This window comes from Opisthocomus hoazin, chromosome 9, assembly GCF_030867145.1.
Source record: "Opisthocomus hoazin isolate bOpiHoa1 chromosome 9, bOpiHoa1.hap1, whole genome shotgun sequence".
NCBI classification, from domain to species: Eukaryota; Metazoa; Chordata; class Aves; order Opisthocomiformes; family Opisthocomidae; genus Opisthocomus; species Opisthocomus hoazin.
Window position 1 is genome coordinate 38,592,684 of NC_134422.1, and position 26,756 is coordinate 38,619,439.

General features: G+C 59.9%; 2 protein-coding genes across 2 annotated transcripts; both read left to right on the forward strand.

The window, feature by feature from the left end:
• The first annotated feature begins 1,937 nt into the window (after positions 1 to 1,937).
• On the forward strand, positions 1,938 to 20,538 carry LOC142362445 (maestro heat-like repeat-containing protein family member 2B). The gene is made up of 25 exons (XM_075431080.1): positions 1,938 to 2,033; positions 2,264 to 2,426; positions 2,717 to 2,910; positions 3,326 to 3,463; positions 3,663 to 3,774; positions 9,580 to 9,690; positions 10,349 to 10,471; positions 10,920 to 11,085; positions 11,462 to 11,560; positions 11,830 to 11,981; positions 12,246 to 12,389; positions 12,827 to 12,919; positions 13,250 to 13,559; positions 13,955 to 14,028; positions 14,472 to 14,591; positions 15,561 to 15,668; positions 15,853 to 16,035; positions 16,699 to 16,840; positions 17,742 to 17,794; positions 18,202 to 18,309; positions 18,553 to 18,672; positions 18,849 to 18,971; positions 19,270 to 19,431; positions 19,659 to 19,781; positions 20,455 to 20,538. The coding sequence occupies exons 1-25, from the start codon at positions 2,026 to 2,028 to the stop codon at positions 20,536 to 20,538; spliced, it is 3,213 nt and encodes a 1,070-aa protein (XP_075287195.1). The 5' UTR covers positions 1,938 to 2,025.
• Positions 20,539 to 21,105: 567 nt separating this feature from the next.
• On the forward strand, positions 21,106 to 24,948 carry LOC142362446 (maestro heat-like repeat-containing protein family member 2B). Its single transcript, XM_075431081.1, has 8 exons — positions 21,106 to 21,147; positions 21,254 to 21,358; positions 21,570 to 21,693; positions 22,632 to 22,741; positions 23,179 to 23,331; positions 23,922 to 24,067; positions 24,298 to 24,460; positions 24,751 to 24,948. Exons 2-8 carry the CDS (start codon positions 21,356 to 21,358, stop codon positions 24,946 to 24,948), a joined length of 897 nt encoding a protein of 298 aa, XP_075287196.1. The 5' UTR covers positions 21,106 to 21,147; positions 21,254 to 21,355.
• Positions 24,949 to 26,756: the final 1,808 nt, after the last annotated feature.

The window sequence follows — 26,756 nt, forward strand, 5'->3', positions numbered from 1 at the left end:
AGAGGCTGGTCAGCCACCTTGCTCGGATGAAGTCCCTGATGTTTCAGAGGATGCCTTCCCCTTTGCTCGCTCCCTTGAGCCTGGAGAGACAGGCAGCTAGCCAGGCAGTCTCCAAACTCACCCCTGCCAGGGAAGACATCTCCTGCCGAGCACAAGAGGGGAAGCCAATTTGCTGCCCAGAGCAAAGTGGGTGGGGAGGAGGCCTGGCGCGTGCTGCAAAGGGTTGTCTTTCACCCCTTTCCTCTTCAGGCAGCGGGGTCTGCGTGTGCTGGGGAAGTCCCAGGGAGTTTTCCCGAGTCCCAGAGACGAAGGTGGCCTGTGTGGGAATCAGGGACACAGCTGCTGGGAGCAGAAGCCGGTGGCTGCTGAAACCCTGCAGCCCCAGCAAATAGTTCAGGGAGGAAGAGGGATCTTTCCAGCCTGGGATTTGTCAGCCGCTTCTCGAGCTCAGGAAACCCTGCTGCACCGAGTTCAGGAGGGCCTGGCTTTCCCTGTGGCCTTCGCTGCCACCACTTGGGTTCTCCTTGAACAGTATCCGGGGCCAGAGGCTGGGTTTCCGTAGACATGACTCCTCTTTTCTCCTGGTGTTTGTTTCAGCCAAGACCAGGAAGGTGGTGTCTGGGGCAGATGAGATCAGGCGCCTGTGTGAGGAGCTGAGGAGCCCAGAGCCCGAGACTCTGAAAGAGAACGGTGTCGCAATAGCAAAGGTAACTGGCCCCAAAGCAGTGGGCTGGCGGCCCAGCTCCGGGGCTCCTGCACATCCCCCTGCTCCCCTCCAGAGCCTCGTGCTGTCTCCGGAGCGAGCTGCCCAGGACGGCTGTTGTTAGCAAGCAGGAGGAGGCTTTGAGGCAGGACTGCCCTTTAGGCATGCTGGAGCAGATCCTCTGTGTGTGTGTGTGTGAGTGAGTGAGTGAGTGCTCTTGTCAGAACACAACTGTGGTCTGTAAGCAAACAACACGGGGGGAGACGCTTCCCCATCAGTTGGCTGCATCAGATGTAAACAGCACTGTGTGCACAGCGGGAGGATCAAGCCCTCACCCCCTCCATGACTGCCACACTGGCAGTCCTGTCCAGCTTCCTGTCCTTGCCGCATTGCTGGAGCAGAGCTGTGATGCAGTCTCTTCTGTTCCTGACTTCTCTCCAGGCCATTTGCAAATACATCCCTCCAGCGCAGGCGAGAGACTTTCTGACCGCTGTCCTGGACAGCTTCAGGCACGTCAGACCCACGTGTGTGAAGGCAGTGTGGAAGTGGGTGTGTCGCTTCCTGGTGGAATCCACCGAGGAAATAGTCCCGGAGGTAAAGGAGAACTTTTTTTTCCATTAGATGTTGCCTTTTCTCCTGTTGGCTGTTGCACTGCACCCTGTGCAGTTGGCACGGGCTCAAGAAACAGCGCCGGTGTGCCGAGCCGAGGGGCTGCTGATGGTTGGAGTTGTGCATTAGCACCTGCTGCTGGTGTCCGCTCCGTCTGGTGACAAGGACACGGGCACCTCTTGTCCGCCGTCTCCCATAGTCCAGGTCCTTGCCATGAGGGAGGCAGCTGTCACTGGGAGGCCTCGCCTTGCCGTTCCTGCCCTTCCTCTGAGGTCACTGTCAGCCCTCGCTGCCCAGGGACGCGCTTCACCCTGCTCTTTGCTTTCCCAGGCTGGGGCGTTACCCAGCCTCCGAGGTGGCCTTGCAAGGCCACACGTGTGCAGCTGCCAAGAGCACGCTCAGCTCCGGCCATGAGCCAGGGTCAGGCAGGGTGGAATGGGGCGAGGTTTCGAGCTAGACCTGGGCTCCCTGTCACGGGAGCAGGCATTGCTCACGTGCTGAAGGACCGTGCCTGGGCCCCGCAGGAAGGGGTAAAGGATGCACCGAGCCCTTCTTTCTCCCATTCTTCCATCCAGATGCCAAAAATCCTGCAGACCCTTTACACCTACATGGAGAAGAGCCCCCACAGGCCCTTCTCTTTCCATGCGGTGTTCTTCCTCACCTGCTCTCACCGGGAGCCTGCGATCAGCTGTCTCCTCCAGAAGGGTCTGCCCATGGACGGGTACGTGCACTACCCACCTCCCTCGCTGTAGTCAGAGAGAGTCCTCGCAGCTTGCTTGTGCTGTGGGGGGTGGTTAAGAAGCAGGTCTTTTTTCTGCCTGAACTGTCTTGTGCTTGTGTCTGGACCGCGAGTGGAGCGTTGTAAGCCCCGCTGCAGACGAGGAGAAGGTTTGAGGGCGCTGCAGCACTGCAAGGGTACAGGCTCAGAGGTGAATGTCTGTTCCCTTACAGAGACACGGTGGAGCTGTGGAGGAGCCTCGGGAGAAGCACCATCGGGACTCGGGTCCTGAAGTGCTTAGCAGAGAAACTGAACCGAGTGGGGAACAACTGCCTGCAGGATGAGGACTCTGCTTGTGAGCGGCACAGCCGTCGCGCTGCTCTGGAGGCTGTGACGGTACGTTCAACAGCAGACGCGTTTCTGCATCTTCGCTTCTGCTTTCTAACTCGTTCTTCGGCGCGAGGGAGTCGGGTGCCCTTTGTGGATGCCCGTGGAGACTCCCAGGGCGCTGTGCTGGGCCGGCCTGCGGTGTGGGGAGCGGGGACAGTTTTGTGCTCCTGAGGCACAAGGCTGTTGCAGAAGTGATGATTGTGGAGAGTAAGCACCCTGCCCAAGGCAGGCGGGGAACCAGGCTGGTGGAAAAGGCCTTGCCTGACCAGGTGGTTCTCCGTCATGTTCCTCTGTAGATCACCCATGCCATCTCCGAGGTGGTGCTAGCTCTGGGGAGCACAGAGGAGCTCAAGCGGCTGCTTCCCCACCTGCTTCCCAGCCTCCTGAGGTGGGCCAGTGAAACACTGGGTGAGGAGAGATCGCTTTCTCCCCTGAGCACCTGGAGAGAGCTTTTCCTCGAGTGCGGGATCGCTGAGGAGAAGCCTTGCAGGTAAGGAGCCGGAGCTTCCTTTGAAGCTTTGGCTTCAGTTCCCCTTGCCAGGACATGTGCATTGATGGGACCCTCAGCGGGAGGAGCGTGCCCCTCGCGGGCACCCGCATCATTCTTGGCAAAGCGCTGGTGGGAAGAGGTAGTAGGTGTTGCCGTGGTTATGTAGCACGGAGTCAGCTAGGGACGTGGGTTTTCTGCTGCTTGTGTGGGTTTGGGGGATGGAGAAGATGCCAGTGTCGTTAGCTGCAGTCTTGCAGGCCCTGAAGCATCATTTCAGGGGTATTTAGCTTTGCCACAGATGAATTTTTCCCCTAACCTGCTGTGATTTCCAATTTCTTTGGGTTTGTGGCTGTGGTGTTGTGTTGTTTTGTTTGACTGCGTTTTGACTTGTGTTGTGTTTGGTTTCATTTCCCAGGCTTTTCCTTGTGGCTTTAGAGAAGGTGCTGGGCAGATGCCTGGCTGACAAATGGATGCGGCTGCTGACGAATCAGGCGGCCTGGGCTCTCCTGGAAAATCCCCTCTGTCACCCTGATGGGGTGACTCTCCTGACCAGGTAAGAGCCCCAGGGATGCATCTGGCCACGTCCAGTGGAGCTGTGCCCGGGGAAGTGGCTGCCGGGACCCTTCTGGCGTGCTTGGGAAGCTGTCCTGAGCAGAAGAAGAGTGTCTGCGTCAGTGCAAGTGAGGTTTGGAGACCTGGCCTGTGGCCTTCCGGGGTAACTGTGTGTCCCTCGCTTGTGCTCCCTTGCGCAGCGTCCTGCTCCGCGCTGAGCTCGTATCGCCGTGTCTGATGAAGAACCTCTCGGCATGGCTCGATTCCCGCTCGGCGAAGCTGTGGGTGACAGCTGAAGCTTTCTTTGCTGAGGTAAGGCAGGGGGTCGGCAAGGAAGGGTTCAGAGGGGTTTGACTGAGATACTGCTCCTTGGGATGTCTTTTTTTTTTTTTTTTTTTTTGTGGGAAGATCCCTGGAGAAAGGGTCCCTGGAGCAGGACAGCCAGAGGAGCGCCTGGCTGGGACCAGGTCCCCATGGTGCTCCTTGTGTCGTTGCAGCTCTTACAGCACTACGGTGTGACAGGTCCTGAGGGGTGAGGCGGGCGCTGGAGGAGTCCTTCTGCAACACCTGGCCCCAGCCAGCACCAGGGAGTTCAATAAAGCTCACCAAAAACTGCCTGAAGCAGAGCGTATCGCTTGCCCGGTGGCACAGTGTGGGGGTAGCAGGGGGAAAGGGAGGCACTGGGTGGAGTAGGGGACACTGGGAGCAGGGTGGGACGAACTGAGGGACACAGCAGTTTGAAGGGGGTGGAAAGGAGGGCAGCCGGGGGATGAGTAGGGGTGTTGGGGGCTGCCTTGATCTTCCCTTGATCTTCCCCTCGTGCTGTCCGGGTTGGCTGTCTGCAGCAGGAGTGTGGGATCTGGGGCCTCCCCTGTGCCCAGCACCGTGATGGGGTGCACTGCGCAATCCCTGCTCAGCCGGCCTCTGTGCTGGGGGTGCCAGCGACTGCCTTTGAAGTGCTCTCTGTCCTGGAGCCTGTGCCAGGAGGGGAGGGGCACCAGTCCTCCCCCAGGCAGATGGGAAAAAGGAGTGCTTTGCTCAGTTTCCTTAGCGTTCTGTCCCCCGGCTGGAGGCACCTGGCTTCCCACAGCCTCGCCGGTGAAGTCACCAGCATCGTTCCCACTTAGGAAAAGGGGAAAGTGAGGCGGAAAGCACTGCGGTGGTGAGAGTCAGGGCACAGCCCCGGTGCCTGGGCTCCAGCCTTCCCCCAGCGCAGCAGGTGCCTGTGTTCAGGCCGTGGTGCGGTTGGGCATTCACATTTCATTGTCAGAACTGGAAGTTGCTTGGCTGACGGGTTAATAAATTGCTGATGGTGTTGGAAGTGGAGCTTCCCTGTGCGTTGGTCTCCTTCTGGTCTGCCCCAGTGTGTGTCCCAAGCGGAGGGGAGCTTGCACAGCAGCAGCCTGTGACCCGGCTTGGGGCTTCTGTCCCCAGTGGTGCGGGCACCATCTCCACCAACACACAAGCCACACTTGGATGGAGCCTGGACCTGCTACACTCTCCAATGCCTTTGGCCCCAGAGAAACATCATCGAGGAAGCAGCTGACTAAAGGGGAATGATCACCTCCCTCCACCTGCTGCTTATGCTCCTGTGAATAAGCCCAGGGTGCAGCTGGCTGCAATCTCTTGGACTCGTTGCCCACCAGGACCCCCAGCCCATTTTTGCAAAGCTGTTCCCCAGCCAGCTGGCCAGCCCTGGCATGGGGGGTTACTCCCTCCGACGGGCAAAATGGTATATTTGCCTGGGTCTAACTTCATAGCAGAACCGTAGACCTTGCTGTTCAACCCATTTCTCCAGCCTCTGAGAAGCGGCTCTGCTCTGTAGCTTCTCTTCCACCTGGCCAGACTGGTGGGGTCTGCAGGCTTTGTAAGCGTGCGCTCCATCCCCTTGCCCGGGCTGTTAGCTAGAAAAGCTTACTTCAGCGAACTCGGCTCGGGCTGTTTTGACAGCCCTGTTTGCCTTTTCCAAGTCCTGGGCTCCTCTGCACCTGTCTGTGATACTACTCTGCATTTACAGCTCCTCCATGTTCTCCATCACAATCGGGAAGAGGGTTTTGTTGTTGCCATGATTTTGTTCTGGCTTTAAATCATTGTAGGGGAACTTGGCAAAACCAGTGTCCTTTCAGCATCTTCTTGGAAGTTTGTTTTTTTCTTTTCCTTTTATTATATACAGTCTCTTGACACCTAATGCTGCAAGCAACGTGGTGTCCCTAGGAGTGCCCCAAAGAAGCAGATGGGTGACATTAGATACCAGTTAGGTGCTTTTATGCCCTGTGTGGTGTCTTTTGTTTCCACCTTTGCACAAGATCAGGAGCAGGGAGTGGCAGTTCCTAAGCTTTCTTCTAGCTGAAACTGACTTAATTCAGGTGTGATGTGGCCATGTGTCTTGAGAGGATGTGGCTCTTTGGATTTCCACCTAGGTTTTGGCTTGAGAACACATTTCCCTTTAACCCGACAAAACGAAGGTTGCCTTGCAAATTTCATAACTGTAATTTGCTGACTGTGATTTATTTTCTGCCCTCCCTTGGGACTGCAGGAGCTCTTCAGTTTCAGAGCAGGAAAATGTGCCCTCTGCTTTGTGAGTAGGTCCTCTCTGAAGGTGAACCAAGCCTGTTAGCTCGGGGCTTCAGGCTGAACTTTGTCTTGTTTCTGAGCAGAGGCAGAAAGGGGGATCATAGAATACCTCAGGCTGGAAGGGTCCCACGAGGATCTTTGAGTCCAGCTCCCTGCTCCTGGCAGGTTTGGGCAGAGAGAGGGCATGCGGTCCCGTCCAGGGGATGCGTGTGTCCGGGCGGGGCAGCTGCAGCCCCCGTCCGTGCTCGGCTCTGGCCAGGCGCGGCCTCCCCTCCTCGGACCCCCGCAGCGCTCTGCTCCCGGCCGAAGCAGAGGAGAAAACTCCGGTTCCCGCCGGAGCCGCTGAGGGGAGGGGGCGTGGCCGGCGCCTGCCCGCAGAGAGCGGCGAGGGAGCGCGAGGGGGCGGCGCGCGGCGCGGCGGCTGGGGCGGGAGGCGCGCGGAGGCAGGCGGCGGGCGGCCGTGCGCGCGGGTCGGGGCCCCTCAGGGCGGGCCGGCGGGCGCTCCTCAGGCAGCGGCGGAATGGCGGGCGGGGCCGGGGAGCCGCGGCGCCTGGGGTTGCGTGAGGAGCCGACGGAGAGCTGCTGGGCCAGGGGTAAAGGCAGGGCAGGGACAGGTGGCATTGCAGCGTGGGGGGCTGCTGTGGTAACGATGAGTTCCTCCTGCAGGTGACGGAGCAGTCCCCGGGGAGAGGTGCTGTGCTGGCCCTCGTTCTCAGCAGCAGGGAGGGGCTGGTGGAGAACGTGGAGCTCAAGGGCGGCCTTGGCTGCAGTGACTGTGAAATGGTGGAGTTCGAGATCCTTGGGGCAGCGAGGAGGGCGCACAGCAAGCTCATTGCCCTGGACTGGAGGAGAGCTGACTTTGGTCTTGTTATAAATGACAATACGCCATTTGCATTATTTTTTTCTTTATTAATATTTGAGGCAATAAAAAGCAAGCAAACAGCGCTGGGTGCGCGGGGGGTCACTGCTCCACCAACATACAAACCTTCTAGTGGCACCGGCGGTCTTTATATTCTCTCCGAGCTGTTCGTTTCCGCGAAGTCTCCTCCTTCTTTTGATTCTCTGCGCTTACACGGCATAATTTCTTTGCGCATGCGTCTTATGATGTTGGTGGTCTGTATAGTTCCTCTGGTGGTCTCCGGGATGAAGAGTCTCTTCTTCCTCGGTGTCCTCTAAACGTCCTTTTTTGGCGCGCTGCCGCAGCCTCCCCACCGCTGCCCGCTCATCTTGCATAAGCAGTATACGTTAGCCCAGTGTCTAACCGCACTGCACTTCCATATTCGCCCAATCTCCAACCCACAGATATCCTGTCTATAGTTCCATGCCTTCTGCAGTTTTGTTATTTCACATTATGCTAGTTTCCACAGTTGCACAGTATGTGCACTCGACACGAGTCATCTTGTAGTCTATTGCAATCCCCCATCTTTTTTTCTTTATCTCATTGATTCGTGTTCTTGCTTCAAATTGAGCTAAACCTCGTTGAACCGGAGTGGGCTCCTTTTCTTCATTTTAATTATTACCGAGGAATGGGTTTTTCCCCTTTGAACCATTTCTGGATCCATTGGTATTGCTGAAATCTGCATCCCTTGAACAACAGAATGAATTAACCGAATAAAGCATGGAATCATACAGGGTAAAAGCAAAAGTCTTATAACAGAGTATAATAATATGAATCTTAACTTTTTCCATCAAACTCCGTTAAACAAATTATCTCACCAGTTATCAGATAAAATAGAGTTCCATTTCTGTATTGGCACATGAGCAATTCTTTCTGTTTCATCAGTAATTTTTGTAATGGCTTCTCCGTTACCATCTATGTTTAGACAACACTCTAAGGTATTAAATTTTTCACCAACCTCTCTTGCCTTCCGTAGAGTTGGTGGTATATACCAATTTACATGGGATGTGGCCCACGTATTTAGTGAAATTATTTTCTTCCCTGGCTATACAAATTTGACCAATTACTTCATGGCTTAAGAGCTATCCCTCAGGTCTCTTCTCTCTGAGAGTAGTGTGTATTTGATTCTACAATAGAATTTGTTTTGGGGTTAGTCCCTCTCCTCTCCAGGGCCATTGTTCAGTCATTTGTGAGCTTTCACAAATCCAACAACGAGTTATATTTAATTCTTGTGTTTTGTATTAAATTTATGAACAGGTTTTTACTTGGGGTGGGTAGATCCCATTCACTGAGTCTTTGTTTTAGTTTATCATATATGTTCGCAGGTGGCCTGCCTGGTTGTTTAGAGTGCTGTATTTGTTTGGTTACATTTCTAACTAATTCTTCTTTATATTGATTTTGTACTCCCCCTCCATCAGTATATCTCAACATACCTGTTTTGGAAAGTGACCGTACCACTGTTCTTCCATACCGGGTCAGTCGATAGCACTTAGAACAGGCATCTTGGGTCAATTCCCTCAAATTCGAGACCAAAAGCAGTATCCCTAGAATCCATTTTATCCCTCTGTCTCCCTCGCTTACCGGGTTGCTTCCGGCAGCGGGTTTTCTGTTTTTCTTCTCGACAGCAAGGGTAGTGGCCTGGGATTTCCCATCTGCTTTGTTTCCCTTCATGTTTCTTTTTATGGCTTCCCAGCTCTTAGCTTTGACTGCTTCTCAGTTATGGTAAGAACAGTAGGGCACCTGACTTTTTTTGTGACACTCCCTTTTCCCAGTCACAGTTTTACTTTGCAATTTACCTCTATTACCCTGTATGAACAATTTTCCACCACTGTGGCCCATTTGATTCAATGATTTTTTTGCTATTAATTTTTTAGTGTTTGTTCAGTAATTATACGCTCAAGATGTTCACACTTCGGGCATAAGCCTTTAGGGGCGTTATTTCCCGGGGAAATGGTAATACCACCACTCTTTACAGTAGCTGCATTGAGCACATACTATTGGGTTACAGTCACAATTACTGGTATCGCAACTGAATTTAGACATCTATCCTTTTGGAAGATTATCTGTAACTCTTCCATTCATGAACTGGCTTCTTTATTCGTGATGTGTGAGTCTAACCTTTTTCTGCGGTTCGGACAGTAGTCTCTGTAGTCAATAAAACAAGATAAGGTCCGTCCCATCGAGGAGACAAACTTTCTTCTTTTCATGTTTTGATCAACACTTTGTCTCTGGGCTTAATTTTATATTTGGTAAAATCCAAAGGGGCTCCCTCCTTTCTCACCCCAAAAAGCGCTCTGGCTCCATCCTCTGCCTGCCCTCCGTGGGGCAGCTGGGGCTGCCCAGCCCTCCTGTTCCTCTCCCATGGGGCAGGGCCCCACGTCCATCCCCTGCCCAGCTCGGGGTCCCTACTGCTGTGCTGGCACTGGGCCCAGTCTCCCACTGTGGTCTTCCCAGTGGCGCCGCAGTGGGGGGAAGGCTCCCTCCCCTCATCCCACTGACTGCCCTTTTGCCACCACTGCCCAGGACGGGCGGTGAGTGCTGGGGGAGGCTGTGAAGATCCTCACCCCTCCCTGCTTGGAAGCCCTGCAGCCTGCGAACCGTTTCTTTCTTTTCTTCCAGCTTTCCGCTCGTGCTGCTGTGTCCAGTGCAGACCTGAGCATCCTGAGGATGGAGGCAGGGAGAAGGAGACTGTCCCTGTGGCCGTCACTGCCTTGGAGGTCGTGGGGACTTTGCTAAAGCATCTGCAAGACCATGAGGTGAGGCCAGGGGGCTTGAGGGCCCCCCTCCCTGCCCCTGGCTTCCCCGGCACAGCGGCAGAGGGGGATCTCGCCTGACGGCACCTCTGCCCTCCCGCAGGCGCTTCGTCCCTGCCGCTCAAGCTGGACTAATGCCACTGCTCCCTGGCTCCCTCCTTTCCCTGGGAGCTCACAGCGCTCTCCTGGGCAAGGCAAAGCCTCTGGCGTAACCCCCAGCATCTCTGCAGCGCCTTTACCCAAGGCCCCTCCTTAGCTTTGGTTCGGGAACTGTCCCAGCGCCGGGGCCCCAAGGTGCAGGGTGCTCGTGGCTTCCCCTCCTCGGGGCATGGTCTCATTCCCACACTTTCCCCTGCCTCGTCTGGCGCTCTCCCTCTGACCTCCGCCATTCCCCGGCCTCAGGAATGGCTTTCTGGGCTCCTGCATGGCCTCTTACCCTGGTGGAGTTGGTCTCCCTGCCTGGCTCTCTGTTGGTGTCGGAGGTGCCACAGGAGATCTTGCTCTTGGCTGTGTCTGTCCTGAGCGATGCCTGCAGCTGGTCCCTCGTGCCCGTGGCACACAGATGATTTGTGGGGCAGCAGGTCTCTCTCGTGGCTCGCCGGGAACGAGGACAAAGCAAGTCCCAAGTCTCATCGCTCCCTCCCCTTTGGTCTGTCCTCAGGGTGACCGAGTGGAGATATACCGGGAGCTGGAGAGCGTCTTGCAGGGAGACGATGGCCGTTTGCCGGGCGGCATCGTGAACCGCCTGATAGCAGAGGCATCCAGCGACATGCGGGCAGCCCAGGTGAGCTTGTTCTCTTCCAAGGCCACCAAAGCAGCCTGCCTACGCCCCTGGGTTTTGGGGAAATACAGAGCAGCGCAGAGATGTTCCTCGGTTATTCCCACCAAGCTGGGTTCAGCTCAAGGTTGTTCCTCCTGGCTTGATGAAGAACCTTGGGCACCCAGCAGCCCCATGGAGAGGCCCCACGGGGGAGGGTCAGGAGTCTGCGACAGTTTGTTCCCAGCATCTCCGCAGAGAGGGAGAGGAGGCAGCAGCACAGGGCTGTGCCGGGGAGAAGTGTCCCTCGTCTCCCTGAGGTGCTGCTCGCCTGCCCCGGGGTACAAGAGGCAGCGGACGCCCTGGCCCGAGCACAACTGCAGCAAGGGGACTTGCACGGGAGACAGGGGCGTTCAGCCTGTGCGAGTGCCTCAGCCGTTTCCTCAGGAGTGCTGAACCTGTGGTGCTTTTCCAGGGTGTGACAGACGACATGAAGACGGCTGCTAGCGATGTCCTGGTGGCTCTGGCCCGCTCCCACTTCCACTTTGTCATGTCGGAGCTCCAGAGACACCTGAAGGCCATGGGGAAGGTTCCGGAGGAGTTTGTGCTCCTCACCCTAGGCAAACTGTCCCGCAGCTACGGTACGGCACCCTTGGCCTCCCGGTTTGGGTCGGGGTCTGTGGTAGTGGGCAGCAGGGATCCTCCCCCTTCCTAAATGCTCTGTGTTGGGCTGGGGGGCTATGAAATTGCCAAGCCTCCCCGCTGTATGCCAGGGCCGGCCAGCAGCTCGGTTCCTGGAGGGTGGGAACCCACTGGAGAGAAACGCGTGGGGTCTGTGCCCCCCACTGTCCTCCCTGTTTCCCCAGAGAGCTTCCCTGCTGTGTCCCCCTTGGGGAATGCAGCCCTCCCCATGCCCTCTGGCATGGCCCGGCAGCCCCAGCCTTGCCAGAGATTGACCCCAGTCTCCCATGTCTCTCGCTGACCCTCCCGGTCCCTCTGTCCCTGCCTTCTCCGCAGCCCTGCAGTGCATCCCCTTTGTGGGAATGACGCTGTTGGCCCTGCGCGCCATGCTGAGCCAGGTGGGGAGCGGCCGGATCCTGCGCACCTTCTGCAGCGGTGAGTGTTAGGGTAGTGGTGAGCAGCTCCTTGGCCGGGGTTGCCGGGGCAGGGGTGGCCTTTGATGGCTCCGCGCGGTCTCCGAGGGAACGTGGTGGGCGTCAGCCCCCGGTGAGGTCAGGCCTTGGCGATCCCAAAGCGCTGTGAGTGTGTAGAAGGAGCAGGGGGAACCTGGGACGTTGCGGTGGGCAGGACACAGCGGCACTGCACAGAGGTCCCCTCCCTGCTGCAGACTGTCATGTGCTCCCTTCTCCTTTGTCCTGGTGCAGTTGTGGAGCAGTGGTCGAAAGGGGTCACCGCATACTTCTGCAGCCGGGAGCAGTGCCCCTTCCCTCGCAGTCGGGAAGCGCGGCTGTGCCGAGACATTTACCCGGTCTTCCGCTACGTTGTGGCGAATTTGCTGCACTGCGAGGAGGAAGAGGTGAGAAGTGCTGCTTTCCATGCCTGGGGCCGCAGCGGGCATGTCCACGTCAGCGGGCCCATCTGTGCGCGGCGGGGTGCGAGCAGGGTGGAGAGGGAGCAGTCTGGGCGAGGAAGCCCCCCAAGCCGGGAGCCTGCCGCCCTGTGTCTGGGGGCTCCCTGGGGGGAAGCAGCAGAGTCCTGGGGCCTTTGTTCGGGGAGGGCTGGGGCAGCAGCATGGGCAAAGGCTGTCCCTCCCAGCAGGGCTTCTCCTTTCCCTCTCCAGGACAAGCAGGCTGTCCTCGGGGCAGTGACTGCCATGACGGTGGCCCTTCTGCACGGGGAGCAGCACGGATACCATGCCTGGGAGCCGTTCCTCTGGCTCCTGCAGCAATATCAGGAGGTGCGAGACACCTCCCAGGTCACCAAGGTGAGGAGTCGTGTGGGGCCCAGCGTGGCTGCTCGGGTGGGTCTGTGCGAGTGCCCAGAGGACCTGGGAAGGCCTTTGAGAAGGACCAGGGAGAGCAGAGGAGGCCTGAGGCTTGCGTGCGCTCTTGGGGCAAGAGCAGGGCAATGCAGGGGGGGGCCAGGAGGGAGCCAAGCGTCACATCCGTGAGGCTCATCTTCTGGCATTGCCACCTCCCTGGGGCTGTGCGTGCGGGAAGAGCTTTGCTCGAATGCCCAGGGCTGTGTCCAGTCCCGATGCTGCTCTGAGGGGAGGGCAACGAAGCCCCGTGCAGGAGGGTTTGGGGTTTTCCCTGGGAGCTGGTGACAGGGACTCCCCTTAGCCCAGATGTGCTGGGTTTCTCCCGTCGCAAGTGGCTTGAGGTGGCTTGAGCCTCCTCTTGCTGCGCCGTTCTCTTGCAGAACCTCAGCTATCTGCTGGAGACGCTGGAGGGACTTCAGAGCCCAATCCCCCAGGGCTTGGCTCTGGCCATCAGCTCGGCTGTGTACTGCCAGGTAAGGGGAGCCCGCACGCCGGACTGCGCGGAGGGGAAAGGCTGCCGGCGGGCAGGGCAGGGCAGGGCAGGGCAGGGCAGGGCAGGGCGTCCCTCCGCCGGGACCTTCCCGCAGGCCAGCAGCACGCCAGGGTTTGTGATCCCGGTGCCACGGAGGTGCCTGCAGGCTGCAAGAGGCCTGGTCCTGGCTGTCTGGAAGGGGAGCGAGGGGCAGCCCAGCTCCCTGGGCCATTTGCCTCTCGGCCGAGTGGCAGGACTCTGGGAGAGGAGGGCAGGCAGAGCTGCTTCTTTTCAGTCCCCTTCTGCGCTGACGTGAATTTCTTTGAAACAGGCTTTGTTCCTACGGCTCTGTGATGTGACCAAAGAGCCTGGCCTGGGTCGCAAGGCAGTGCTGTCCCGCTGCATCGTGCTGCTGGGTAAGGAGCGGAGGCTGGGCGATGCCCCGCTGTGCCGTGGCAGCTCTGTTCCAGTCCTCAGCAGCTGGAGGCAGCTGCCTGCTAACGCAGAACGTGATTTCTTCTCTGCAGCCCGCACCTACCCGGAGGAGACGATTGCGTTTCTGCGCTGCCAGCTGAGCAGCAGGAGCAATGCCTATCGCGTGGCAGCTCTGGGCCTGCTGAGAGAACTGGCCCGCTCTGATGGTCAGTGCCTGGGACGCGAGGCGGGGGTTGGGGCTGGTGGGCTGAGAGCAGGAAGAGGCTGGAAGTGGTGCACCTGCACCCGAAAGGAGCTGTAAAGAGCAGGTCCCCAGCTGAGCTGATGCTCCAAGCTCAGTGACACAGGCGGGCTGGTGGGCGCAGGAGCTGCTTGTACCCGTGCCATTTCTCTAGTTCTCTGTTACCGTAGCTTTTGATCCCTATAAAATAGCCGTGCCTCTAGAAACGGAGTTGCTCTGGGTACGCTGCTGCCTCCTGTGAAGTCAGACTTGGGCCCCGCTTTTCTGTCCCGCTAACGTATGAAAAGCTCAGAAGCTTCAAGGGGTGCCTTGTGCCGTGGGGGCTCTGCCTCAGTGCGCACCTCTCCGTGTCTGTTCCAGACCCTGCAACAAGAGAGCAGCTGCCGCAGCTGGTGGAGGCCGTGCGGTCGGTGTGCAGCAACCCCAGTGCCCAGGTGAGCTGGTTTGGGAAGGGGCTGCCAGGGCGGCAGAGAAAGCCTCTCCCTGGGGGCAGAGCCTGGTGAGGCTGTAGCAGGAGCGGCAGTTTGGGGGCTGACCTGGGCGACCGTTCCGTTTCCCTGCTTCCTCGTGCTCCCCGGAGAGCTGATGGTGAGAGGTGATGCTGCTGCTGGCGTGGGCAGCGTTGGAGTGCCTGGGGAGGTGACAGCACGTTGCCCAGGTGGTGGGTGCTGTCTCCTCCCTGGGGAGAGCTGGCAACCTGGGGTGGGGAGGTCACAACGGATGGGCAAATGCACATGCAGCCAGGTGCTAAAGTCCGTGACTGAGCTGCGGAGCAAAAGCTGCTGCCATGCCCTCACCATCTCTCTGCAAGCCACTAAGGCGGCTCCCAAGCGAAGGTGTTGACCAGGAGGGTGGTAACCACGGTCTCCCCTGGCAGGTGCAGACAGCAGTTGTGGAGTTCATCAGGGAGCTGCTGAGCTCTGGCTCCCAGAGCTGTCAGGAATGGGATGTGGTGGGGCACATCTTCAACGAGTTCGGCCGGATCTCGGGCAGACTGGTAAGGGCAGAGCGGGACAGCCGGGGCTTTGCCCAGTGCCTGGGCTGTGCTGAGAGCTCCTGCGGGCATCCTTGGCCGTGGAGACCTCCACACTGCAGGGCCGTCGTCGCCGGCACTGCCATCGGAGCATCCTCCAAATGGCCGCTCCTCATGGGTGTCTGTGCTGCTGTCGGTGTAGGCGTCGGTGGGTGGTGTGAGTTTGCACCTGGGCGTACCACCCGGGACTGCGTGTGCAGCCCACGGGCTGAGCAAAGCTGCCTTCCGAAGGGAGGGACCTTGTAGGGAGGGGACATCCTCCATCCTTAGATGCTGATGGATGATCAGCAAAACGCAGCCAGTGCAGGGAGGTGGGCCTGGCTGGAGGAGCTTTCTGTGGGGCTCTTGTGCTGGGGCCCTCCAAAGCATGCCCTGCCCGTCTGAGAGCAGTCTTGGGGGCCCGTGTCCCTTCTGGCATGGGGACAGGCCTTTTGGCAGTCCCTTCGGTGAGCGTTTCCAGCTGGGTGCCCAGGAGATGAAGGCTGGGGATGGCCGAGCCTCCCGCTGACTTGCCGAGGATCTTCGACACGCGTGCGTCGCGGTGCTGCAGGGCTTGGGCTGGCTCTGCTTCGGGAGCAGGGTGCAGGAGGGGGCTGCTGGGTTCCACTCCGCATCCGTCGGACCTGCTGCCACCAGGTCTGGCCGTGAGAAGAGCCCCGCTGAAGGGCACGTTCCTCACCTGTGCTGCACTGGCATGACAGCAGCATTTGGGTCCTGAGGGACCGTGCAGACTAGCAGCATCTCTCTGCTCGCAGACTTCCCAGTCCTTGACAGCATCTGGGAACTGGTCCCTGAGCTAGGTCTGGCTGTCCTTGTCCTCCTTCAGGAGGTCAGTGGTCCTGGGAGGCTGTTGCAGGAGCACTGGGAGGGCCATGTCTGAGCCTTGTCGGTTGGGAGCTGAGTAACGGGGCTTTTGGCAACTGCGTCTTGCAGGTGGCAGAAGGTCATTTGGCCTGGGAAAACCCGGAGGAACAAGCTCTTCAAGCCCTGTGCATGGAAATCGTGGGCTCGCTGGACATCTCTCTGAGAGGGATGACCAAGGTAAGCCACCCTGTGCCCCGCTGCAGCGGCCACTTCTTCCCTTCAGGGCATTTTTCCCCATGCCCTGAACCTCTCCCCGATGTGCGCTGCAGCGCGCGAGGCTCAGGGAAAAGCAAACCATCCTTTCTGTCTGCGAGCGGAGTGGAAGTGCCGCTGTGGTAAATTGCCTGGTCTTTCTCTGCAGCTCCTGTGGCCGAGGCTTCTGGAGTACGTGGTGCCAGCCCAGTACAGCGGCATGCTGATCCCGCTGTCCCGCTGCCTCCGAGCCCTCGTGGAGAGGCAGGAGAGAGCGGGGCACGAGGAAGAAGAGAAGCCCGATGCCGTGAACTCCAAGGAGCAAGATGGGAGCCCTGGTGAGTGCCGCTGGGTTTGGCTGGGGGCCGGTCCGGTCTGTGTCTCCGTGTTCCTCCGCAGCCCTGAGCAGGAGAGCCAAAGGGCAGAGGCAGGCTCTGCTGCTGGGCATGGGGGGCTCTGCCCTGCGTTGCCCCTTGCCCGGCGCAGAGACCTGGCTCTTCTGGGGAGCCGGGGCTTGTTCCCGGCCGTGCCGGAGCTGCCTTCATCTCCCGCTGGGCAGCCCTCGGGAGCCCCTGGCCCAGCGCCCTGGCAGCACGGCCGCTCTCAGCCCTGTGCGGGGGTATCGGAGGTGCGAGGGGCAGGGCACGGCGGGGGCTCGTCCGCTCATCCAGCCTTTGTTCCTCCCCGCAGCCCGGCTGCCGACTCCCCAAGCCCTGCTGGTTCGACTGCTGGTGAGTAGCGCGGCCCTGAGGAAAGAACTTTCCTGGCCGGGGGTGATGGGAGAGCCCACGGCAGAGATGCTGTTGAGGCCAGTGCCGGGACCCCCGAGGAGGAGGCAGCGCGCCTGAGCCCGCCGGGGATCCCCCTCCTTCCTCGGGGCCGGCAGCACCCTGGTGAAGCCGCTGGCCGCCCGCAGAGCTCCCTCCCTCCCTCCCTCCCTCCCTCCCTCCCTCCGTGGCGGGAGAAGCTGTGGCTGCGGCGGCAGGAGCGACCCTTCCCTCCTGTCCTCGCCTAGGTGTTGGCAGCGGCTCCTGAAAAGACCGGCGAACGCGCAGCCGCTGCCTTGCGGCTGCTGCAGGCTCTCCACGGCAGGATCCACAGGGCCGTGGCGGCGGTGTGGGCCACCGAGATGCCGCCCCTGCTGCAGTACCTGGAAGGTGAAGCGCGGGTGGGGAGGGAGGGACGAGGGGCAGGGAAATGCAGCGTCCCAGCGTGATGGAGGGGAATGGGGCCCAGTTCCTCAGCGCTTGCTCCGCAGCCTTTTGCCTTCCAGGGAGCCAGTGCTGAGGCTGGGGGCAGCCATGGCCCAGTGGATGGACGGGGCCGTTGGTGTCCCCTAGGACAGCAGGTCATGGTGGCACCCCCGTGTCCTGGTGGGGGTTCAGGGCAAGGATTGGACTGGTACTGCTGGAGGGGCTGCAGCTCCCAGGCTTCGGAGGGCCAAGTGCCCAGGGCCACAGACGGGCTCAGGTTGCGTCAGGGGAGGTTTAGTTTGGCTATTAGGAAAAATTTCCTTACTGAAAGACTGGTGAAGCATTGGAACAGGCTGCCCAGGGAAGTGGTGGAGTCACCATCCCTGGAGGTGCTCAAAAAACGGGTAGATGTGGCACTTCAGGACATGGCTGAGCAGGCGTGGTTGGTGTTGGCGTGAGGGTTGGACTTGCTGATCTGAGAGGTCTTTCCCAACTTTCTTGATTCTATGATTTTATGATTCTATGAAATGGGCAGAAAGTGGTGGGTGATTCAGGAGAAAACGGGTGTTGCCGGTGTGTGCTGGCACTCAGTGGTCCAAGTTGTTCTGGGAGCTGCAGTCAGGCAGTGGGGATCAGCCGCGGTCTGCGCGTCCTTCCCCAGCTTGACTCAGTGGCTCTGACAAATGCCCCTGGGATCCCTCCTGTGTCTGTGGCCTCCCAAGGGCTGTGGTGTAGGTGCTCGCAGGCCCTCTCCAGCCTGATGGCCTGGGACTTTTGGGACGTGTGACCGCAGAGGAGACTACTGGGCTCTTCTTGGCTGTGAGCTTCAATAGCAGCAAGGGTTTTGCTTCCTTCTGCTTTCCAGGAACAACCGAGGACTCCCTGGACTCTGCAGACTGGGAGGAGCGTATGCTGAAGGTACAGCATCCCTGGGGGAGAAGAGGGAGCGCGCTGAGCTGTGGGAGGAAGCTCGGGGCTGCCTGTGCCGGCACCGGGCGGTGGGGGCACCTGCAGAACGCCCCGTGGCACCCCCGCAGTAGTGCCTGCCCGCTCGGAGGAGCTGCTGTCTGCACACACGCCACAGCTGATGGCCAGTGCCCTGGGACGCTGCAGCACACACCTTGGCCACGGCCGCCTCCTCGGTGTCCGGCGTGCCGGGGGTGTTGGGAGAGGAGGGAGGCTGGTGAAAAGAGGGTTGGCTGGGGTGGGGGAAGAGACTGCCGTTCCCGGCAGCTGTCCCTGCGCAGTGTCCCGGGACACAGGGGCGTGGAAAGGGCCCCGGCCAGGGCCAGGAGAACACTCGCGTCCTCTCCTGTTCCCCACAGTTCCTGCGAGCGTCGCTGGAGCCCATCGAAGACGGGGCCTGGACCGTGGGGCTGAGCCAGGAGCTGAGCCAGCAGCTGGGCAGCTCTGTCCCCGGCTCCTGGGAGAAGGTATGTCCCCTGCCCCGCGCCGGGGCTGGTGCCCATGCTCTGCCCACACAGGGGGTTTCCACTGCGTGCCGTTCCCCCTCCCCCAAAAGATGCGTCCCCCCGGGCTGCCCCAGCGGCTGGCTACAGCCCGGCGTGATGGCCGGCTTCGCCCGCTCCCAGGGCCAGTCAGGCCCTTCTGGGGCCAGCCCTCTCGTGACGGGTCGGGCCATGACTGCAGCTCAGGCTCGGCCTCTTCCCTTTCAGCTGTTCCTCTACAAGGCTCTCGGGACAGCGCTGGCGGCTTGTCGGGACCTCGGACACGTCCGTGGGGAGGTGCTGAGGTTCCTTCAGGAGGCGAACCCTATGGAGCTGCCTGAGGCCCAGGTGAGGCGATGTCCATGTCCTGAGCATCCCCTGCTGCTCCTGGCCCTGCTCCAGGCCTCCTTGACTTCCCCGTTGCTGCCGTTTCGCCCTTGCTGCAACGTCCTACCTGGCCGTTGTCGCTGGCCACGGCGGAGTGCCTGGGCTGGAGCTGACTCCTCGTTTCTCTGCGGCTGCAGGGCATGATTTCTGTTGTGTCCCGTGCTGCCGAGAACCACTTCCACCTGGTCTTGGACACGGTGACAATGTTCTCCTCCGCTTTCACCGGAGACTGGCTGTGTCAGACTTCCACGGGCTGGAAGGTAAACGATCCAGGGTTTTGCTGTTTAGCTTTCCATTTCTGGCTTGATTTCCCCTTCTCCCCAAGCCGCGGCAGCTGCATTTAGAGAAGGCCTCTTGTAAGAGCTCCCCGAGAGCTGTGCTGGGTGCAGCTCCTCCCCATCCCCATGCGAGAACCCACGCTGCGGGATGGGAACAGCTCCCGGCCCCGGAGCTGGCGGCTCGGGGAGCTGCGGGGAGGTGCCCGGCTGAACGAGGAGCTGCCGCAGGAGCCCGTGACAGTCCTGGGGCTGACATCTTGGGGCATCTCTGTCGACACAGGTACAGCAGCAGCAGAATAAGGAGAGAGCCCAGGCCACTTGCGCTGCTCTGATGCACACCTACAGCAGCATAGCCCTGTGTGCACCCAAGGAGCAGCTGCTCGCCTGCGTGGAGAAAGAAATTGTGGGCAACATTCTGCAGCTCTGCGGAGCCAGAGAGAGGGTAGGAGCTCGGGGTGCGCAGGGCAGGGCTGCCTGGGTGCCCTCGCTCCAGCCCCTCGGGGCTGGGGCATACCGAGATGGTGGGTCTGTTTCTAAAGATCCCCCAAGCACGGGTTTGTTCTCCCCATCCAGATGCAAACCCCCCACGGGTTCCCTCTGCCCATGCTCCTCTTGCACCCCTCAGCCCTTCCAAGAGTTCAAGGGGTGCTTTGCTCTCTTTGCCCTCAGGACTGGCAGCTCAAGCTGGCCTTGGTGCAGAGCATCACTGAGGTCAGCAGTGCCATCCAGGCTGTGGGCGACTGCGGCAGCTTTGAGCTCGGCTTGAAGCAGAAGGTGATGTGGACCCTGCTGGTGAGTGTCTGTAGCTGGGGCAGTGAGACAGGGGAGTTTGGGGCTGCGCCATGCTCTGCTTTCCCCAGAGGCACGATGGTCTGTCGGCTTGGTGGGAGCTGCTGGAGCTGTGTCCCGAGCTGGTGGGGCCCTTGGGTGCCTTGGGGCATCCATGGGGGTGACGGGGCGTAGTCTGTCAAAGCCTGTCAGCAGGGGAGGGCTGTCCCGTGCCCCTGCGGGCTGCCAACTCTGTGCTTGTGTCTCTGGGCCTCACAGGACTGGTTGGAGAGGGAGCCGTGGGACTCCCTGGTGCATGGAGTGTTGCAGCCCCTGGAGAAGTTGAGGTGAGGTCTGTTCCCCGGGCTCTGGGGCCTCCCAGTGCGCCCCAGCCAGCCCAAGTGACTTGAGCTTGGGGCCGGGAGCTGCTGGGGCTGTGGAGCGGGAGGCTGTTCCCCATTGTGGGGGTCTCCCGAAGGAAGGGAGCCCCGGGGGTTCCTCAACCTGGGGGTGGGGGTTTGCCCACTGCCTGGGCAGAGGCAGGAGTTGCTGGAGCTGAAGGCAGGGCTTGCTGGCGTGGGCTGGGGGTGTTGTATTTGGGGCCCTTGATTAGGTGGAACCCAGTTGTGCTTTGAGGCACGCTGGAGAGGGCAAGTAAATCCGCTTTCTTTTTTCTCTTCATTTTTCCTCTGGCCAGCAAGCTGAGGCCACTTCTGAGCCAGGAGGACAATCGGAAGCTGCTGGCAGTGTGCTGCCACAGTGTCGTGTCCTATCCGCCTGAGAGGCAGAAGGGAAGGCAGGCAGCGAAGGCAGCTGTAAACGTTCAGGTACCCAGCGGCCAGTGCCTGCCCACCTCTGGGTCAGGTTCCCAGCTCAGCGTGCCCTGGCCGTCCCCATGGTGCAGAACCTCAGCTCTCCTTTCCTGCCTTCAGGTTCTGCACAGCAGATGCATGCAAGATCTGGGCCACCTCATAGCAACTCTGCTGGAGGCGGAGGCAAGCTCAACCAGCTTGGACGACGTGGTCGATGTGAGTAGCCCTGGGGCAAGAGGGAGAGCGTCAGAGGGGCAGGGCATTGAGTCTGCAGAGGGTGGCAAGAGGTGGATACCTTTGCTATGGGAAAGCAGGGCTTTGGCTCCTCGCTCTGAGGCTGTGTGTTTGTGCGGGGCGAGGGGCTGAGCTGGGGGACGCGAGCCCCCGGCCATGTGGCCTCAGGACAGGCAGAGAAGTGGGCCGTGCCAGAGGGAAGGCCGGGAGCCAGCCCGGAGCTGGACGAGAGCAGCCGGGGGCGAAGGCTGGAGTGGGGAGCCGCTGGCAGGGAGGCAAGAGCCGTCTGAGGGCAGAGGCAGCGGGGGAGAGCGGGGCGGTGGAGACAGCAGTGCCAGTGCTCGGTGGGGCTGGGGGCTGCGCCAGGAAGGGGCCAGAGAAGGAGGGAGATGGAGAGAGATCTTGGGGAGAGAAAGACGCCGGTTGTAAGAGAGACGTGCCCTGCCCCAGGTGCTGAAGGACTGGCTCACCTCGGGGACAGAATGGGAGCGGGAGAGAGCCCTGTGGATTTTAGCCCATGTGCTGGGAGCTTACAAGGAGCGATTTGAGCTGATGGTGAGTAGGGACCTCCTGTGTCCCACTGTGCCCCCTCCCCATCATTGATGGCCCCGGAAGAAAGCCCGGCCTGGCCGGGTGCTGGGTTTCGGGGCTCTGGGATCACGGGGCAGCCCTTCTGCCAGTGGCCACTCAGGGAGCGGGATGGGCGGCAGAGGCCAGCGGGTGCTGGGGCTGCCTGCGACCCTTTCCCTGCTGCTCTTCCCTGCAGAGAGGACGTCCTTGGAATGGCTTCGGCTCCCTGGTGGGACTGCTGGGCACTCTGACTTGCGACTGCGTTGCCACGATCCACCAGAGGCCGTGGCTCTGCCTTGCCTACCTTCTCCAAATACAAGGTGAGGAGAGCGGGCGCTTCCCAGCTGTGCTCAGCCAGATCCTTGCTCCCTTCCTGGCTTGGCACGACCGGGATCCTGCAGGGCCCGGCCCCGTCCCCGGGAGGGAAGCGGGAGACAAGGTGCTCGGCTGGTTTTGTGCCCCCAGCTTGTAAGTCCTCTGCCTCCCTGGCCGTCTCAGGAAGGGTCCCTGGGAGAGAGTGGCTGAGTCCCACCTCCTCGGAGCACGTGTGATGGTGGGTGGTCAGGGCCATCCCCTGCTGCTGTCTGAGGGCAGGACATTGTCGCCAACGCTGGGAACTGTCCCCCGCAACGTCTGTCCCCCTCCACATGCCAGGAGAGGCAGAGGCTGGTCAGCCACCTTGCTCGGATGAAGTCCCTGATGTTTCAGAGGATGCCTTCCCCTTTGCTCGCTCCCTTGACCCTGGAGAGACAGGCAGCTAGTCAGGCAGTCTCCAAACTCACCCCTGCCAGGGAAGACATCTCCTGCCGAGCACAAGAGGGGAAGCCAATTTGCTGCCCAGAGCAAAGTGGGTGGGGAGGAGGCCTGGCGCGTGCTGCAAAGGGTTGTCTTTCACCCCTTTCCTCTTCAGGCAGCGGGGTCTGCGTGTGCTGGGGAAGTCCCAGGGAGTTTTCCCGAGTCCCAGAGACGAAGGTGGCCTGTGTGGGAATCAGGGACACAGCTGCTGGGAGCAGAGGCCGGTGGCTGCTGAAACCCTGCAGCCCCAGCAAATAGTTCAGGGAGGAAGAGGGATCTCTCCAGCCTGGGATTTGTCAGCCGCTTCTCGAGCTCAGGAAACCCTGCTCCACCGAGTTCAGGAGGGCCTGGCTTTCCCTGTGGCCTTCGCTGCCACCACTTGGGTTCTCCTTGAACAGTATCCGGGGCCAGAGGCTGGGTTTCCGTAGACATGACTCCTCTTTTCTCCTGGTGTTTGTTTCAGCCAAGACCAGGAAGGTGGTGTCTGGGGCAGATGAGATCAGGCGCCTGTGTGAGGAGCTGAGGAGCCCAGAGCCCGAGACTCTGAAAGAGAACGGTGTCGCAATAGCAAAGGTAACTGGCCCCAAAGCAGTGGGCTGGCGGCCCAGCTCCGGGGCTCCTGCACATCCCCCTGCTCCCCTCCAGAGCCTCGTGCTGTCTCCGGAGCGAGCTGCCCAGGACGGCTGTTGTTAGCAAGCAGGAGGAGGCTTTGAGGCAGGACTGCCCTTTAGGCATGCTGGAGCAGATCCTCTGTGTGTGTGTGTGTGAGTGAGTGAGTGAGTGCTCTTGTCAGAACACAACTGTGGTCTGTAAGCAAACAACACGGGGGGAGACGCTTCCACATCAGTTGGCTGCATCAGATGTAAACAGCACTGTGTGCACAGCGGGAGGATCAAGCCCTCACCCCCTCCATGACTGCCACACTGGCAGTCCTGTCCAGCTTCCTGTCCTTGCCGCATTGCTGGAGCAGAGCTGTGATGCAGTCTCTTCTGTTCCTGACTTCTCTCCAGGCCATTTGCAAATACATCCCTCCAGCGCAGGCGAGAGACTTTCTGACTGCTGTCCTGGACAGCTTCGGGCACGTCAGACCCACGTGTGTGAAGGCAGTGTGGAAGTGGGTGTGTCGCTTCCTGGTGGAATCCACCGAGGAAATAGTCCCGGAGGTAAAGGAGAACTTTTTTTTCCATTAGATGTTGCCTTTTCTCCTGTTGGCTGTTGCACTGCACCCTGTGCAGTTGGCACGGGCTCAAGAAACAGCGCCGGTGTGCCGAGCCGAGGGGCTGCTGATGGTTGGAGTTGTGCATTAGCACCTGCTGCTGGTGTCCGCTCCGTCTGGTGACAAGGACACGGGCACCTCTTGTCCGCCGTCTCCCATAGTCCAGGTCCTTGCCATGAGGGAGGCAGCTGTCACTGGGAGGCCTCGCCTTGCCGTTCCTGCCCTTCCTCTGAGGTCACTGTCAGCCCTCGCTGCCCAGGGACGCGCTTCACCCTGCTCTTTGCTTTCCCCGGCTGGGGTGTTACCCAGCCTCCGAGGTGGCCTTGCAAGGCCACACGTGTGCAACTGCCAAGAGCACGCTCAGCTCCGGCCATGAGCCAGGGTCAGGCAGGGTGGAACGGGGCGAGGTTTCGAGCTAGACCTGGGCTCCCTGTCACGGGAGCAGGCATTGCTCACGTGCTGAAGGACCGTGCCTGGGCCCCGCAGGAAGGGGTAAAGGATGCACCGAGCCCTTCTTTCTCCCATTCTTCCATCCAGATGCCAAAAATCCTGCAGATCCTTTACACCTACATGGAGAAGAGCCCCCACAGGCCCTTCTCTTTCCATGCGGTGTTCTTCCTCACCTGCTCTCACCGGGAGCCTGCGATCAGCTGTCTCCTCCAGAAGGGTCTGCCCATGGACGGGTACGTGCACTACCCACCTCCCTCGCTGTAGTCAGAGAGAGTCCTCGCAGCTTGCTTGTGCTGTGGGGGGTGGTTAAGAAGCAGGTCTTTTTTCTGCCTGAACTGTCTTGTGCTTGTGTCTGGACCGCGAGTGGAGCGTTGTAAGCCCCGCTGCAGACGAGGAGAAGGTTTGAGGGCGCTGCAGCACTGCAAGGGTACAGGCTCAGAGGTGAATGTCTGTTCCCTTACAGAGACACGGTGGAGCTGTGGAGGAGCCTCGGGAGAAGCACCATCGGGACTCGGGTCCTGAAGTGCTTAGCAGAGAAACTGAACCGAGTGGGGAACAACTGCCTGCAGGATGAGGACTCTGCTTGTGAGCGGCACAGCCGTCGCGCTGCTCTGGAGGCTGTGACGGTACGTTCAACAGCAGACGCGTTTCTGCATCTTCGCTTCTGCTTTCTAACTCGTTCTTCGGCGCGAGGGAGTCGGGTGCCCTTTGTGGATGCCCGTGGAGACTCCCAGGGCGCTGTGCTGGGCCGGCCTGCGGTGTGGGGAGCGGGGACAGTTTTGTGCTCCTGAGGCACAAGGCTGTTGCAGAAGTGACGATTGTGGAGAGTAAGCACCCTGCCCAAGGCAGGCGGGGAACCAGGCTGGTGGAAAAGGCCTTGCCTGACCAGGTGGTTCTCCGTCATGTTCCTCTGTAGATCACCCATGCCATCTCCGAGGTGGTGCTAGCTCTGGGGAGCACAGAGGAGCTCAAGCGGCTGCTTCCCGACCTGCTTCCCAGCCTCCTGAGGTGGGCCAGTGAAACACTGGGTGAGGAGAGATCGCTTTCTCCCCTGAGCACCTGGAGAGAGCTTTTCCTCGAGTGCGGGATCGCTGAGGAGAAGCCTTGCAGGTAAGGAGCCGGAGCTTCCTTTGAAGCTTTGGCTTCAGTTCCCCTTGCCAGGACATGTGCATTGATGGGACCCTCAGCGGGAGGAGCGTGCCCCTCGCGGGCACCCGCATCATTCTTGGCAAAGCGCTGGTGGGAAGAGGTAGTAGGTGTTGCCGTGGTTATGTAGCACGGAGTCAGCTAGGGACGTGGGTTTTCTGCTGCTTGTGTGGGTTTGGGGGATGGAGAAGATGCCGGTGTCGTTAGCTGCAGTCTTGCAGGCCCTGAAGCATCATTTCAGGGGTATTTAGCTTTGCCACAGCTGAATTTTTCCCCTAACCTGCTGTGATTTCCAATTTCTTTGGGTTTGTGGCTGTGGTGTTGTGTTGTTTTGTTTGACTGCGTTTTGACTTGTGTTGTGTTTGGTTTCATTTCCCAGGCTTTTCCTTGTGGCTTTAGAGAAGGTGCTGGGCAGATGCCTGGCTGAGAAATGGATGCAGCTGCTGACGAATCAGGCGGCCTGGGCTCTCCTGGAAAATCCCCTCTGTCACCCTGATGGGGTGACTCTCCTGACCAGGTAAGAGCCCCAGGGATGCATCTGGCCACGTCCAGTGGAGCTGTGCCCGGGGAAGTGGCTGCCGGGACCCTTCCGGCGTGCCTGGGAAGCTGTCCTGAGCAGAAGAAGAGTGTCTGCGTCAGTGCAAGTGAGGTTTGGAGACTTGGCCTGTGGCCTTCCGGGGTAACTGTGTGTCCCTCGCTTGTGTTCCCTTGCGCAGCGTCCTGCTCCGCGCTGAGCTCGTATCGCCGTGTCTGATGAAGAACCTCTCGGCATGGCTCGATTCCCGCTCGGCGAAGCTGTGGGTGACAGCTGAAGCTTTCTTTGCTGAGGTAAGGCAGGGGGTCGGCAAGGAAGGGTTCAGAGGGGTTTGACTGAGATACTGCTCCTTGGGATGTCTTTTTTTTTTTTTTTTTTTTGTGGGAAGATCCCTGGAGAAAGGGTCCCTGGAGCAGGACAGCCAGAGGAGCGCCTGGCTGGGACCAGGTCCCCATGGTGCTCCTTGTGTCGTTGCAGCTCTTACAGCACTACGGTGTGACAGGTCCTGAGGGGTGAGGCGGGCGCTGGAGGAGTCCTTCTGCAACACCTGGCCCCAGCCAGCACCAGGGAGTTCAATAAAGCTCACCAAAAACTGCCTGAAGCAGAGCGTATCGCTTGCCCGGTGGCACAGTGTGGGGGTAGCAGGGGGAAAGGGAGGCACTGGGTGGAGTAGGGGACACTGGGAGCAGGGTGGGACGAACTGAGGGACACAGCAGTTTGAAGGGGGTGGAAAGGAGGGCAGCCGGGGGATGAGTGGGGGTGTTGGGGGGAATCTTAAAGGGTCAACAATGGCTTAGGGGCTGAGCAGAGGGACAGAGTGAGGCAGAGGGGTCTGGCTGGCCCATCGGACCCCTGCCCGTTAGCACAGGCCCCACTGGTGCTGCTCCACAGCCCCGGCAGGGCTGGGCACATCCGCATGGAGCAGGGGCAAGTCCCCACAGGGATCTCGCTGGCAGAGGAGTGGTTTCATCCCTGGGGCTGCCGCGTGCTCTGGCCCCACTGCGAGCCCATGTAAGCCTCTGGTTTCCTGTCCTAGGGGTCCCACCGTGTGTCTGGTCCAAGCTGAAGACTCTGCAAAGTTTGCTCCAACGCAACACATGCTTTCACCTCGCGCAGCGACATTGCTTGGTCGATGTGAGGATGGAGCTGTGAGAGGAAGCTGAACCCCTTTCTGGATTGAACACCAGGCTGAAGGTGTTCTGCTGTGAAGGGCACCAGCAAGGGCTGAGGTGCTGGGGCCA